Consider the following 17,084-nt stretch of genomic DNA (forward strand, 5'->3'; position numbering starts at 1 on the left):
AGCGGAGAAAATCTCATTTTTGTCAAAGACTGCGTCTGGATCAGATTCAGAACGATGATCAAAACACAGATGGAGTAGATCGAGTTCACCAACACGCAAAGCTTCACAGTCCTAAAGCTCGTCCTGGGTCGACATTTCATTCAGTAACATTGGGCAGTTTTGATTTATATACTGTTTAATGTTGATGATCGCGTTATTTTACATGTGCATCTGCTTACATATGATATCGCTTGTTTCTGCTTCTTCTTCTCCTGTGTTTTGATCAGGAGATTCTGTACTCTTTCAGAAGATGTGTAATATCGCCCCCTACCGTAAAACAGTGAAAACAATGAAAGCCGGAAAATGGCGGGGAAAGGGTTAATGAACATGAGCAGGGCAGGGACAGTGTGTTGACCAGAACTATAGTTTATGCAACCCAAACCGGTTCTGTTTTATTGTTAAACGACCAAAACTCAGGTCTAAGTACTATTGATATATTTTACCCGTTAATTATTACCCGAAAATTATTTAATTACATGAATTTAGCCTTAACTAGTAGACAGTCTAATCACAAACAGTTTCATAAAAAACAATCTGATCATGTATTAAGCTGTCAGTTAATTGCTCACAGTGTGTTTGTGTATTTTCCATAATCGTTTTGTATTCTGTTTATAATACTGTATATAGATGGTGGATTTCCCAGAAGTCCTTGCGTGACCTGCCATGTGAGGGCTTTTAGTTGATTTCTGTTCACGTTATTTTTACATTTATTTGCTTTAGGTTGCAATATCATTTAGCTCTTGCTTATTGTGTTTCGTTTTAGTCATGTGCATCCGTCACTCTAATAGTACTTTATGTTGATGCAGCTTAATCGTGTCCTATTATAATTACATATTTTGTTCACCGTTAAGCAATTTAAAAGTCATTTAGATAGACTGGGTGAAGTCGAGCTAAGTCACAATATTAAATCTCATTTTTTTACTTAAGGCATATATGAAAGATACTAATAGATATTAAACAGGTGTTTCAGTGCATCTTAAAGATGGATCATTGGTGTAATAAAAACACACTAGCCTCAGGAGACACACGACCGATGCTATCACTGCTGAACGCTTCATGCAAAGTGTGAACACCACAGGCATTTAATCAAGTCTTTATGAAACTCTACCCAAATGATGTTGACACAGCAAATAGTGTTAAAAGAGGTGTTTTTCAAATGCCAAGACTTCTTGCGCTCAGTGTAGTGGCAGGTGGTGCTGTAGCTCCCCCTATAATAGCCATAGTCTGCCCAGCACCCCCAAGAAATGTCTGTAATTTTTTATATTTATATTTTAATGTCATGTTTGAATAGTCTTTTTCATGTTGTTAAAAATAGGAATTAAATAGTAATAAAAAAAATCGCGAGCGGGCGCGGGCGCTGTGAGCGCTGAGCGAGCAGGAACGAGTAACATTAGTGACTGCTGTCGTCGAAAAAGAAGGATAAAGCAAAAAAGCTGTCGGGGACTAAAAATAGAAAAAGAAAGAGGGAAAAGGAGATGGCATGTCAATTGATGCGACAGCAGCTAAATAAGTGGATGGTGAAAGGCAACAGGTAGGATTTACAGTGTGACGTCCAGGCATGTGGGCTACTGGCCATCGGGACTACCGGGAGATTCCTGGTGGGCCGACGTGCTTTTTGGGCCGATACATCTCACACTTTTTTTTTTTTTTTTGTCCTAACGGCCCATAAACGACGCCGTACATCGGCGGCCCATTCGTTTTGTTTTGCTTAATTGGCGGCACATGGGTTAGTGCCGGTGTAATGCATTGGTCGAAAAAAGTCAGCGTTAGTTTTTTTTCCTGACACCCCATGAAACACGTAGATCAGTGGCCCATTGGTTCTTTTCTTGATTGACACTGGGCTGGCCCAATCACATCTTTAATGTGAAGTATAGAAATATACTCTTTCAAGTATAGAAATTAGTACAAAACTAATTATGAAAGTTTCCTTTATTTTGCAGTGCATTTGTTTTACAATATATGGCTATTACTATCATGGGATTAATATTATAACTATTATGTTGTAGTGTAATGTAGACTGACACTGTAACTAAAAGAGGTTTGAATTTTTATTTGTTTAATTTGCACACTGAATATGGGTTGGAGCTTTTAATTTTTAACTCTCAAAGTGCACCAGATTGATGATTGCCAAAATTGTTGCTGCATACCCCTCTGACACTGTAGTTGCGTCCCTGTCTATAGCCCTTGCGTTGAATACTTTTACATATATAGGCCTATACAGCATATATATGCTTATAGTCGCGGAACGAGTATAGTTAATGCGGGCGTGTACGCATGTGTATACCAAGGGTGGTCCGATGCGACCTCCATAATGAAACGCCCCAATATTCAAAGCACCTTCTCTTAAGTGTTGAGCATCCCCATAGCACCTGCAACAGGAACTCTCTGGAGCCGCCACTGGCTCAGTGGTGTCGAGGTGAAGACACTCGAGAGGAAACTCAAGCATGGATCAGTGCAGTAAATGAGTATTATCATCTGCCCTGCTCACACTGTCAAGAAAACCTTCCAGAGCCACTCTTTACATCACAGCGCTCATGGTACAGTGTAATTACTATAACACTAATGAACAACAAGCACTTCAAGCATAATTGTTTATGGTAGACTCATTTAGAGCACTGTGACTGTGAAATGAATAGGGTTTGGGTATTATTCACTTCATTCTTATTAAATCAGATCAAATGTTTTGGAATGAGACAAACCAACATATATCACAAAATCCATCAAATCCATAGCTAATAAGCCTGAAGGTTTCTGCTCTTGTTTTCCTCCAAAAAAAAAAAAAAAGATGTCACTTCCTGGAGGATGATGTCATTAACTTGCTTTTGTCAGTTAAAGGGATACTATCCACCTATTTTTCAACATGGAAGTAAAGTGTTTTCTGTGAATGCGCGAGACTTCAGATTTATTAGCCGCTATAGGGAAATGACGAGAAGAATATAAGTGCAGTAAACAGAAAAACTGTTTGCGCTACACATCAGCGTGTTTATAATTAAGATAGTATTAAAATAATATGGTAAGAAACACCAGTTTGCAATAACAAGCTGTTTTGTACAGCTACAAATAACTGGAAGCGAACGACACCGGACGCCAGACACATTAAAATGGCCGCGCTTGCCTGAAAGTAAGGTGGAGTTCAGTCAAGCAGACTGTGAGGAGAGGGAAACATTGACTGTCAATTAAAACTATATCCACAAACAATGTTTGAATCATTTCTATTGAAAAGTAAAACATACAAACAAGTAAGATATTTATTTATTTATTCATTTTAGGAACAGGAACCATTTTAGATATAGAACATGGTAAAAATGGCTGAAACTAAATTAGCGAAATTACTTAAAATTCAACCCATGTTCACTTCATTGTGATATATGATGAAATACAATGAATAAGATTTCCATCTTTAAAAGCAGTGCATTTATTATTTAGAGTTCAAAGGTTATGACCTTTTTCAAAGGTTATGAAAAATGATGTCATTTTTTATTTATTTAACTCAGAAATAGCTCAATAAAAAAAAAAAATAAATAAAAAAAAAGTTTGTGCTTAGATGTATTTAGTGCTCCACATTATCCAGGATGATGGGAGAATCTCCCGATAGCATCTTGTGCTTCAGTGAAGCAGCTGGGAATTCTGGGGAGTCAACATTGACAATATCACAAATATGCTTCCGTTTGATTAGTGCCCTAGAACTATAGTTCTATAGTGCTGAATCTGAATGATTCCACCTCACAATCACATAATGTAGCCTATCTGCACATTTTGTTTAACATTTTAGAAATCCTAAAACTTTGCATACAAGTCTAAATAAAAAAAAGCGTACGTTTTCAATGTGACCCTGCACTGTTGAACCCAACTGTGAAGGCCAGATATATCTGACAGGTCGATGTCTTTCTGCGCAGTTCTGCCAGCACGCAATACGCGAACAGCGCGACGCGGCCGGTGTAACGCGTTAGTCCCCATCCACACTGACGCGGGACTCCAGCCCGGTTGTTGCGGCATCAGCGGTAGGAGGAGATACAGGGATACAGGGATTCAGAGGGATACAGGGACTCCTGCAGGCAGATTTCAGCAGCTCAGACTCGCAGGTGGATCCCGAGCTCCGTCTGAGACCCGAGCGCGCGCGCACTCACGCACTCAAATTAATGAATAAAATCATTAATACAGCGAGCTCGTGTTCAAACCAACTACAATGAGAGCAAATCTGTCGCAGTCAGTCCAATCCTCATATGACTCCCAGCCATTTAACATTTGATGAGCAGTTTTTTTGGAGAGCTCCTTGGATTGATCCCAGTGTTTTCCAGTCATGAAGAACAGGAGGGAATATGTGGAATACTGGAGCGCGATTATAGTGGGTCTCTTCTGGATTCACAGCTCTTTCGGGATGCCCCATGTCATACGGATAGGTAAGAGAATGCGTAACGGACACGGACTCTTTATCTGACTGATCGAATGTTTTTGTGAGTGTTTAAAGTGCTTGGTTGGGTCGATCTGGTGTTAGTTTGCCTTTCGTGTTCAATAAAGTGAAATAAATGTCTTGCACGGACTGTTTAAGCGCTAGAAATGTAGATGCGCGTGCCGTGCGTCTTCGGAACAGATGGTGCTGCATTGATTTCGTGATTTCACAGACATTTGGAGAGAGAAAAAAAAATGTTAACTGTTGTGGAATTAGTGACATTCGGCGAGAACAGTGGCATTGCGGTATTTCTTGTAAATTCACAAGTTCACAGTCTTAACAGGTGAGCTGGGAAACATTGCGCTGAAGTTTGCCTGGAAACCTCAGCTTTACGCGCCGTGTCGCCAGACTGAAGGTCCTCGCTAATACAGTGAAAAATAGTGCACTCATGCAGCCTGACAACGAGAGATTTTTCTCCGTCTGAGAAGCTGAAATATGTGTGGCGCGTGGAGACAGGAGCCCAATAAAGATCAATACAGGTTTGTCTGAAGGCAGATCACTTTTGACAAGTGGTTCGATGCAATGCAGAAAAATGGCTCTAAATGTCATTATGAGACATTAACATGTCCAAGCACAGCCTCCAACTTCCCCAGCACATAAAGAGAGAGTGGCACGTTCATGCAGTTCAAATAGAACATTTATACACTTTAGTTTGTTCTATGTAGTTGTATTTTACATTTAATTCCATTATAGTTTGGCACTGTAAATGAACTACATTTAGTGCTATTTTTTTTTCCTCTCTTCTGAAGGAATCACTGCAATGTGGATTTTAATTCTTTTTAATAAGACCCCGTTATTTGGGAACATTTAGAGGAATGTGTTTCCTTGGCATGTTCTGGTTCTTTCTCTCTGGATGTGATTGATGACTCTGGCTGTGACTTCAATGACATTGTGCTGGAGATTTGTGATTTTTGACAGCTCAGATCTCTCTCTCTCTTTTTTTTTTTCACGGCAGTGTAAACGGAAATGTTTTCACAACAGCTGCTTTAATATTTCAACGGCACATTTGAAATGAAAAATAATGTGGCAGGTGTATGAATCTGCTTTGAGAATATCCTCAAGTAGACCGATAAAGCACTGATCAGTGTGTACTTCTGAAGAACCCTTGTAAATATGATCACCAGCATGCATGACTTCGTGGGAGTGCATATATGTGCATTATTCTCTCACCGTGCACAATTTGTGCAGCAAAATAAACTACCTAACAAGCAAAAGCCGTCATTTCACCGTCTCCGTTAACCATAGACCCGATATAGTCCGGCTGTGAGTAACACACTTCTAGCCAAAATAACCTTGAATTTGGTCACATGTCGTTTTTTTGCCAGAATAACTTGCGAGATGTGTGATATTCCATCATGTACGCAAAGTCAACAGTGATTACAAGGTGTTTGGTTTCATTTCTTAACTCATTTCATTTCTTTGTGATCTAATTGATGACTAGTCTATTCTTAGGATGTGGTTTAGACGTCTATTAAATTTTCTCTGACAGCCCAAAGTCTGCCTTGTTTTAGCCTAGATGTCAGGGCTGTGTTTAGACATCTTTTAAACGCAGAATAGCTTGCTGGGTAAACGTGTGTGTGTAAAGGCACTGGTCCACCCTGGGTCCAGCAGAGGGCTTTCTGTGAGTTTGCCCCGTCGTCAGCATGGAAATGAATGTCCGAAGAGAGCAGGCAGGGAGGCAGATCCGTGTGCCAGTTTAAGTGTTACACCATCAACACGGGCTGTGTAATGGTGGGCATCCACAGCAGACATGCCTCCATTGATTTCACTGTTTTTACAACGCACTTCTCCGAGGCCAGATGGTCGATCAAACTCACTCCGCAAGACTGTAAATGTCGAGGGGAAGAGCGTTTCCGCTGTGCCTGTGTGTTATTAGCTGTGTGTGTTGCCCTCCTGCTATGAAACTCGAACGGGATCCGCTTTGGGAAAGCACAATGCAGTGTATATCGTTACAGTATTACAACGTTTGTTTGTGGTGGAGCCGTAGGATTTAGTGAACTATTCATGTTGTTTGGGAGCGATTTAGCGATCGGCGTGGTTTGTTTGGCATGGCAAAAACTGTGATCCTGTTGAGATATACTGAGAAGCCAAGAGTAAAACATGTATGATGTAGAAGAATTGCAAACGGGTGAATGCAGCATCTAATATACTGTACGTTGACACATATGTGCTCTGAAATGACCTCAGTAGGGCCACATTATCCTTCATTTTGTCACATGACAGTCGTCCAATCACTGCAGATCCAAAAGCAGCCTTTGAGGTCAAACTCAATGGGTTTTCAATACCCAGCTTGACTTTTTAGTGTAGTTTGGATTCAGTGCTGTCACTCAATCCTTTCAATATCGTTCAGGGCAGCTGCAGCCTATCAGAATCCACTCCAGTTCTGGCAGCGGACGCTCTGGATCGCATCCAAATGTCACTGCAGAGTACTGCATATGTCTTGAAAAATAATGATGAACTCTCAAGAGATTTGGGCTTTTTTTGAATCCTAATTTTAAAGAATTTGTCTTGTACACTGTGACCTTCAGAAAGGGCCAATTAAAATTCGATTTTCCGAACATTTTGGTATAAGTTTACGCGCATCGCCTTTATAAATGTAGAGTCTTTTGGGTTTTTGCTTGTGCATTTAAGCTGTCTCATCTGTTGTTCAAGAATACGATTAATGGAATAAATGTAATGCCTTTAAATGAGAGAATCAGCGCCAAAGAAAGATTTATTGAAAAATCAATGGCTTTATCTACCTAAGAGTTACAGTGCTTCATTATGACCAGTTAATCAATCTCACACACAGTTATGTGTCACTTTTATTTTTGCCTTTTTCCTATATACATACATATATGGAAAATAAAATATACTAAAAGCCATTATTGGCTGTTTTGCAAATGGCTGTTTCATTCTAGAGACCCTTGCACTGATTTAAAACACAAATGTGCTGCAAATCCACATCATGTGTTCAGAGTACAGTGTATTTGACACACACACACACACACACACACACAATGATGCTTCATATAACAGTACGTATCTCTGCACTTTTCTAATTTCTAAAAGCACATGATAGTTTGTGAGGCCTGTGTCCCCTGAACGTGTTTCACGTGCGGTGAATTCCCGCATGACAAAAGAGCAGGAGGAGGAGATAAATTTCTAAAGAAGCTGACAACAAGAATTGTGCCATCGGTATGAGATGGCCATCAGCTGCAGAGTGAAAATTAATTTTTTAATTTTTGTGCAAATTTAATCTATAAGCTGTCGTGGGCGAGCTAGAACTCTCCCTGGAGAGACCAGAGGTCGATGCGCGCGCGCGTGAATCGCGGATTCGCGGGACGACACACGGAAGGATTCGAGCCGCGTGCACGAGCACTGTAGCGCCAGTGTCACACACACGCACACCGAACTGCATGTGGTTTGTACACACGCACACAGCTGTGTGGTTTCACTGAAGCTGTTGTACATTTACGGAGTCAGCACACTTATGGCCTGCCGATTAGCTCCAGTGCCGGTAATGAGAGCGACCAGATGTCGGGTTTGTTCGCATGAAACCCTGAATCAAATGCTCCGTACTCTCTTCTCTCAAATCAGTGTCACTCTGTTATTCTGAAGCTGACTCTAAAGACCGACTAGACACACACACACACACACACACACACACACACACACTCGCACGTTTTCGCATACATTCAATATGTAGCTACACAAAAGATTTGAAACGAAAGGGAACCAAATGTGCATATAGTGACACACATCATGTTGATTATGTTAATGCAGCAGAAAATCTCCATTACACGAGATTGAAACTTAATCTGAAAATGTATGCATTATGTTGAGCATAATTGCAAGGGTTTGAGGGTATGAAAGGACTTGGACACACCCGAAGCGATGATAATCAAGCATTTTGAAAAGCATGGATTGACCCTTACAAGCTTTCCTATCACACTTACTTGTATTTAAAGTTAAAAAATCGAATAAATGTCAACCTCTGAAATGACTTTCCTTTTTGACTGTCACTTAGTCTGTGCAGGCTTTTGGTTATCAGAAATGGGCAAATAGCTATTATTTTATGCTAATGTTATAGGTAATGCTGTCTTTTTAAAATCATAGCAATAAGGTAAAGTGAAGTGTGAAATTTGTGCACTACCAGCATCGTAATTGCATTCAACAGGTTTGACTTTTTCAGACGGATTTCTGCAGTTGACAAATATGCAGTCTCACCCCAAACTCACGCCATTTGTTGAGCCAATGCTACTGTCAGCTTACGAATCGAATGGCTTCCCCTGCATATTAAGCTGGAGAAGAGAACGAATTTCAGCATTAAAAAATACATCAGTTTTAAAGTCGCAATGAAATGGAAGTAGCGACAGATCTTTTCTTCTATATTGAGACAGAGTATTGAAAAACATGTAGGGTGGGGACTTCATGCGTTGTTGATTGGATTTTCCATTCAGGATCTTCCATTTCCTCACTAGAGAGGAATCATGATGGAGCAAAAGAAAACACAAACTTTCGATAAACGCACACAAAGGCAGCGGAGTGATACAGTTCATTTTATATACGTATATTTTTAAGTACACTTTATGTAGAAAGCATACTAATATCAATGTACTTGTAGTATACTTGTAAGTGTACAATTTCAGTACTACATGTGACTAAATTGGCCCACTTTTTAGTGTATAAAAATATACTTTTAAGTATAGGCCTACTTTGAGTGTAACAGTAGTGAGTGCACAACTAGTTAGTGTTTTGTTTGTACTGCAACTATACTACAAGTGAAATTATAGGTACTGATAGTCTACTAGTTAAATACTTGTAGCACATTGTTTAGTTTATGAAAGTACTCTTCGAAGTATACTCTCAGTAAACTAGTAGTTTTATACTGCAATCATACTTGTAAGTTTTCTTTAAGTGAACCTAACATCACACTTATAGTAGACTACACACAAATCACATACTCAGAATTAAGAACATATCCGTCGTCTTTACTAATCAATATTTTCTCAAGTCAAGTATACTTAGACATTTCTGTCAGTGTAGGTCAAGTATACTTAAGTGTAATTTTAAGTGTATTTCTGAGAAGTACATTCCTGTATTTAGTTTTTAGTAGGAGTGAGCGGGGCATAACCTAACGCAGGGCTAGTTGTAACACACTTGTTTTAAATACTTCCACACATGCTAGCATGACGAAACTTAGTGTATTTACTTGCCATATCAATATAGAGAAGAAATTGTGCCAAAATTCAGAAATCTTATGAAGATATCACTGACTATTTATTTAACCATAGCAAAAGTAAATTTCTTATTATCATTTATCATCTCTGTTTTTTGTTTATTTAAAATTAGACAAATCTGATATTATTTGAATCCCCGATCTGTTATTTAAAGGTGCCATGTGTAAAAATTGAGGTAAAAATATCCAAAAAATGAGCTTCACGCATCAAAAGAATGAGAAGAAATAAGGGCGATGATGTCATTAAAAAAATGTCAAGTTATAGTGCTGCAGAGATATCAACCTAAATTAGCATTAGCATTACTAGCCACAGCCCGACAGGTGTCGTAATACCAGTTTCGGCCATGGGAGGCGGTATGCGGGCAACATAACCACCAGCCAAACATGCAATACACGAATAACTCGCACGGCTTGTGGGCGTACTTGAACCTGATGTCAATCGTGTGGAAAGTAGCCTACAGCCCCACTACTAAATTCAAATAAAATCTGATAAAAAAGGAACAGAACCAGAGTAAACATTGGCACTGCTTTCCATCGCTGGAGACAACTAATGGACATGAAAAAAATGAGGTTTGACTCCGAACTTGCAACATTTCTTTTGGATTGGTAAGTAAGATGCTGTTAGTATTTCGTTAGAAGTTTGTTTTATATGTTTGTGTAGATTTTCAGGAAGTTATAATAATAGAAATGTATCGAAGGCTGTTCGATAAACGTATATAACGTTCATAAATACAGTATTGTAATATAGTGCACATAGCACAATCTCTATTGCTCTTTTTTTCTTGCCAACTAACTTACGTGACCTATATTATGTATATAAATGGCTTTCCTGAGGTAAATCTGACATAATTGTTCTCCAGCTGTGTTATTGACCTCTTCACGCTGATAAAAAACACTGATTGGTCGATATTATGTATGAGGAATACATTTTGGTAAGTTGTAGCCTAACGTTACTGTATCTTTCAGTGTTCGTGTTTTTTTACTATTATTAGCTAGTAGAGATGTTCGGTTTACGTGCGCTAGGGATCTGTCGTGTAACATTTACAAGCGCCAAAACGGTATTTATTGTTTGAATTGCGTGATAAAATTGACAGAATCTGAGAGCTGAGATTTTTTTTATATCATAACTAACCTGCTCTGTCTAGTCTGTCGGTATCCGTGTCCTCTTTGCTTCGCGATTTTTCTGTGCGTGAGAAAATTGATGTGTGGGGTGAGAGCGTGTGAAAAGTGTTTGCGTGTGTCTCACGGTTAATGCGTGAGAGTTGGAAGCTCTGGTTACGTTGGCGCTAGCTTGGTCAACATCAGCGAATGCTGTCTGTCAAATTAATGTAATTCAAAATAACAATAAAAATGTAATATGAACAAAACGAATATGAACATATTCACTGGTAAAGGTGAAGGGGAGTAGCTTGAAGATATTCATACTCTAGAGTAGACAACTCACTTTCTGGAGGTATACTGCCCCCATCTGGTATGGAATGTGGAGTATGAATTTATTTATTTTTACACAAGGCACCTTTAATGCTTCGCTAAGACACTAACCGGGTTTAAATCCCACTTGCACAGGCGGGGCATGTTGTCACACTGCATTACAATGAGCCCCTATTAGAACTATGATATTCTATTCTATACTTTTATGAATTTTATTGAAAAACTATGAGAAAAAAGTGAATAAAGACTGAGAGCCAATGTTCAGAAATGATTAATTATTATGTTTTGAACTATGCTGTATAGCTGTGTTTCGCCGTGTTTGTTGTCAAACTAAAAAAAAAAAGGTTTATTTCTAATTATTAAAAAATGGCATTATTTTATATAAAAAAGTTAATAATTGTATTTTATTGACAAAATATTTTAGATTACTTATTTGATTAGATCAGATAACATGTTAATCTGTCATATGCTCATGTTACAATGTACTATGGGGCATGTTGTCACATTTCACTTCCATTCTTTGGGGGTAAATCAAGAAAAAATACACACTGTATTGATAAAACAAAACCACATAATTGTACTAGACATGTGAAATCACATAAATACTCTGAACCTTAAGTAGGTTTACACAAACTGAGAAAGTCTAAAAGTGTGAGGTTGTGCCCTGCTCTCCCCTACAGTAATAGCACACTTGAGCAAACCTCTTTTCTGAAGGGTTGAGCTACACATGCCTCCTTCTTTCTGTAGTTGCACATAAAGGTCTTAGCAGTGAATAGAGATAACATTACGACAGTGGCACGAGAGTGAACTAATTCACTGACACACGAGGTCTTCCCTTTCACCAAGAGTGTTCTCCCAACAGATGGTGTTTTCATATCACACCGCAAAGTGTGTGCTAGGTCCTTCAGCAACATATGCTCTTTATAATAAATAATAAGCTGACTAATCTCACTCCGATACACCCGTTCCTCTCCTCGGAGGATAATACGCCAGCTCTCTGATCTCATCAACTCAAACGGTGGGCCGCTGTCCCCGGATGTGTGTGACCTTCCGGCTCGGAAAAATACATAGCTTGTCAATGTAGTTGTTTTCTCCGTCTCGCTCCTTCAATTTCACTCTTGCTCTGCGTTACTCTTATTTTAGTTGTGGGAGGTGCAACACCAGCAGACAGAATCAAATGTCACGTCCACCCATTTGTCTTTATTACGAGCGCCTGTCCAACGCATCCGATTCCCACTCGCTCCCATCAACCGGCCCCTGCTGGGAAAGTCAAACAGAATTAAACCGTCCAAACGGGAAAACCCGGTCTCGGGTCGCAGCGGCTCGCAGGATAAACAACGGCGACCGTCTCTCAGTGGTGCGAGTGACCGGAAGAGCGAACGCTGAATCTCTGCTGTGAGAACGCTGGAGCCAGACGGAGCTTGGGAGACTCTTATTTAGTTTGTTAATTAGCTCAAACCTTTTGATCCCAATTTAAAAACCTGCCACGTTGCTGCGCTCGCCTCTTTTGTGCATTGCCCCGAGCGAAATAGAACGGAGCCCATTTTCCCCCCTTTGCTTTTCAAATAGTGTGGCATTCAAGTCCTCCCCCTTCACACACTCCCCCCGTCACACACTCCCTCCGTTTGATGCGAGCTGCCTTTTCTGTCTGCCGACAGCCTGTAGAAACACACGTACGGATCACGTTTCCTTCAGCTTCACTGAGCATTGGTGACATTACGGTGTATTGATTTGAATGTACATGTGAGGAGGTGAAAGTGAAAATGCACAAAAGACATTCCTATTATCTCAATTAGTTCGACTAGGCAGTGCGATTAAATTGAGAGCGAGTGCAGACTTAACCTTCAGAAATGTCTCCAATTTATTTGACGTGCGAAATATTTGATACACTAAAAAAATAGTTTGCCTAACTTAATAAAACTATGACATTTCCCACCAGGTTGGAATGAAAATTCACAAAAGAGATTCCTTTTATTTCTTCTTTATTATTCCTTTATTATTGTGGTTCTAATGAGATTATATTGAGACCAAATGGAGATTTGTTCTTGAATTGCTAAAGTCTAAGTGTGCAAATATTTTGATAGGTGAAATATTAGATAGTTAGTCTAACTTAATACAAGTATAACACACACATTTCCACAGAGTTGAATAGAGTGAGTTGAGCTGCTCAACTTAATTCAGTTAGTTCTCTTCAATTTCACATGAGTTATTATGTGATTTTTACTCGGAAATAATATACTTTTGCTGATGCAATTATAATAATAAATGCAATAGTAAAAATAAAATAAAAATCTATTTTCCCTTTTACTACAATGTATGGGTGGGACAAGCAAGAAGAGACTGTACTGCACTGAAATTAGCTCAGTTATTTCTTGTCGAGTTAAGCCGTATCGTTGTGTAGTCACCACAATGAAGCACAACTCAAAAAAACATAAACAGAACAATAAATACTAACATCTACACCAGCATCTCTTCTCTTCTCTGATGATGAGGGCGGGGCAACCTGTCACTCACATGAGATCAGCCAATAGCAAACCACCACCATCCAACCAGCCAATCAACTCCCCACGGACAAAATCAAGCCACGCCTACCTTTGTTCTTGTTCCAGAAGCGCTTCACTCGGATATAAGTCACTATGGGGAAAAAAAGACAAGCGCAACTTCCCTTTCATGACAACTTTGATTTCAACATTCACTCTCCTGATCTAATCACACTAATCTAATCAGAAATCCACTGTCCAGTTAATGCCAACAAAAATGAAATGTGCAGTAACAAACATTAAAGGGTCCAGATAACTTGCACTTTACAAATGTAAGTGGATTAAATATAATGAAATTAAGTGACAACATGGTTTAGCTTTTTTTTAATTAAGTAAATTTAACAAACAGCAAAAATCTTTTTTTTTTTAGAGAGAGAGAGAGGATTTTTTCTTTCTGAAATACTGTCTCGTCTTCCAGCTAAATATACAGGCAGATTTAAGTAAGCCCTTTGTAGGCTGATTACCCTAGAAACCAGCGAAACATTTCTCTGTTTGTATGATTTTGACCCAGTGGTGTCAGTTTGGGGCGCCATCTGTTTGTTTGTGCAACTGTGTCAGACAGTTCAGGAAGTCGTTTGTTTTTGCAGTTTCATTTAGTGAAGCAGAAAGTACACAATTCACTTTTATCTTAGATGGTCTTAAGAGACATCACTACATCTTCAGAAAATATTGTACATCATTGTAAAACTGTACTCAGACATTTAATGTGACCAATTTATCTGAGTTATTCTATCCACATTTTTAATCTCTGTCTTTCACCTTTTGTGAACTTTTCAATCTTTTATGTCAGATTTGGAGAAGCATTTGAGACAACCTTGAGGTATGAAAGAGCTGAGGCATAAAACGTTCCTCTTGGAAAGGGTCTTATACGGTGACCTGGAGGGGACATGTTCGGTTCACTTAGTTTTGTCGTGGCCACAACATATAAACTCGTGGGAACGTGATAATAAGTCGTGGGAACGTCATAATATCTCGTGGGCACGAGGTCGTACGTTGAGGGAACGACATCCGTTTCTCGTGGCCACCAGTTTTATAACATGTGGGAACCGAATCTTCACACGCGACAAAGGCTCCTCCTTTTACCCCAGTCATAATTTACTTTGTCATTTGTTAATTTAAGTTTCTCAGAATTGGCTTTTGTGTATTGCCTTAAACGGGACTTTATTCGTGACCCGAATATTTCATTCAAGCCAGCAAATTTCTGACGAAAAAGCCCATTCAACTTAAGAATGTGCTTCAGGTGTCTTTCACTTATAACCTACTCATGTCTTAATGCCAGAGACCGCACTATATCTTTATATGACATTCCTAATTCAAAGTAAAATGTTATTTCATCAGTCATCTCCAACTGCTGTATATGTACAGTATTGACCGGTGTGGTTCCCTCAACATAACTCGTGGCCTAGAGAAAAATATATCGTTCCCTCAATCTATCGATCATCGCAATGATCTTGTGGCCACGACTTAAGACGTTCTCACAAATTACTATCTTGTGGCAACAACATATTATCATGTTCCCCCGAGTTTATATGTTGTGGCCACGACAAAACTAAGTGAACCGAACATCCCGGTCACCGTACTCTAAGGCCGGAAATAAAAGATTGGCTCAAGGAACACAATCTCATAATAAGAAAAACAGCTCGGGTAAAATGGCCACTAATGAGGTTCATGGAAGGAATGCTAACAAATATCCGGCAGTCAATCTGAAGTACCTGGAACTTAACTCCACTTGCTTTCCTAATAGGCTCCTGTTGCAACCGCTAGTCCGTGATCTACAGGCAAGACATGAGTTATTGTGATCATCAGTTCATCGGCACTCAAAGAGGTCTGCGGAGGTCAACCACAGCTTAGCTGAATGAGAACTGCCTTTGAATTTCTATTGAGTAACAGTTCTTTTCTCCCAAGTCTCCTTTGTCCTTCCGAGAATCTACAAGTGCTGCAGAAAGTTTCTGGTTTGGGAAGCATGCACTCAACTATTGTGTGTTTCAGCATTCCTGCAATAAAAGGTCTTTGCATCAGATTTGTTCCATTCCCCTGAAGATAATTATTTGAAAAGATCAGCTTAGAAAGACGGACTGCAACTTTCATAAATGAAGTGCAGTTAGATAATTGTAGGTTTGCTTGAACAACCATTTTAATGGGCCATTTTTAAAGAGCAACAAAGCTTTTTTTTTATGGATTCATCCAGTTTTTCTCTATATACTTTTCTATGCATTTGTGTAGCAGGAGAGATGTGGGAGCGGAGAGTGTTGACCTCAGATATAGTGGTGGTGGAGGTCAAGAGACCCGAGTCCCAGAGCATCTCAAATGGATGCTCCAAAGAAACAGCACTTTGCAAGTGAAAAGAGGGTGAGATGTTATATAAGCAATATACATTTTCCAGGAAAAGAAGTCAAAGTCTTGCAATGGTCATTGATGAGTACATCCAACAGTGTTGGACATGTTTGGTAAAAAAACCAAAAACAATAAGAACTTTGCTTGGAGTCTCACTTTCTGGCCTGAGATTGTTCATTTTGCGACTTAGGCAGTTTTTATGTTCTTGCCTGTAGGAAATAAATAATGAACTGCAGATTAAAAGATCACCAGCACTGTAGAGATCCAATAAAAACAAGTCCCTGCATGGAAATAGACTGTGTTGAACAATAAGTTTGAATACAGAATGATGGTGAAAGAATAATTAGCTGATTTAATTACCACACTGTTCATTGATCGACATCAGATGTGAACTTGAGGTCGTGAAATTTGCATGAATACACAGAGTTGGAAATCAATGGGTATTATTTAGCTTTAAAGAGTAAGATAAATAAATGTTCATTCTACTTTAGTTCCGAAAAGAAAAGAATTTCGCAATGAAACAAATGCCGTAAATTTGCCATGCATTGTTGTGGTTGCACTGGTTTATTCATCATGATAAATGGTTTGTCAAAACACTCTGCAGTTGAGTTTTGTAAGTAACATTTAAGACTTCTTATGCACCTCATGAAAACTGTATACTGAAATTATTTATTGCTTTGAGAGATACACATTTAATCTTGGCATGTCTATACAATATGCACTAGCTTGTAAGGCACTAACACAAAGCCATTACTGAACCGTAAGCCAACAGCTAGTATGGGAAATGTCAGGGGTAGTGTAGAGTCATTCAGGCAGGAGATGAGAGCAGCAAGGTGAACTCTGATCTGAGGAGCTAAAAGATTACCAATAAACACAAGAAAACAAGGGCTTTTGCTGCCGCCCTTGACAATAATGCAACGTCTGGACTTTGAAAGGTACCGCATAAAGATTGGACCACTATAAAGCTCAGAAACGGCAATGTTTTTTGAATGCGTAAATCGATTTGCTTTTAAATGTCATGGACAGTCAAGGCAGGAAACCACACACAAGCAACCTCAGATGTTGTTAT

The 17,084-nt window shown here is 39.2% G+C and overlaps 1 protein-coding gene across 1 annotated transcript in view; it reads left to right on the plus strand.

The window, feature by feature from the left end:
* Positions 1-4,054: 4,054 nt before the first annotated feature.
* The window catches only part of grik3 (glutamate ionotropic receptor kainate type subunit 3), a 155,960-nt gene continuing 142,930 nt past the window's right edge, over positions 4,055-17,084 (plus strand). Inside the window, exon 1 of the mRNA XM_084386085.1 lies at positions 4,055-4,439. Coding sequence (XP_084242211.1) covers positions 4,340-4,439 — 100 coding nt within the window. The 5' untranslated portion in view covers positions 4,055-4,339. The remainder of the gene's footprint in view (positions 4,440-17,084) is intronic.

Source organism: Rutilus rutilus (assembly GCF_951802725.1).
Source record: "Rutilus rutilus genome assembly, chromosome: 17".
Classification (NCBI taxonomy): domain Eukaryota; kingdom Metazoa; phylum Chordata; class Actinopteri; order Cypriniformes; family Leuciscidae; genus Rutilus; species Rutilus rutilus.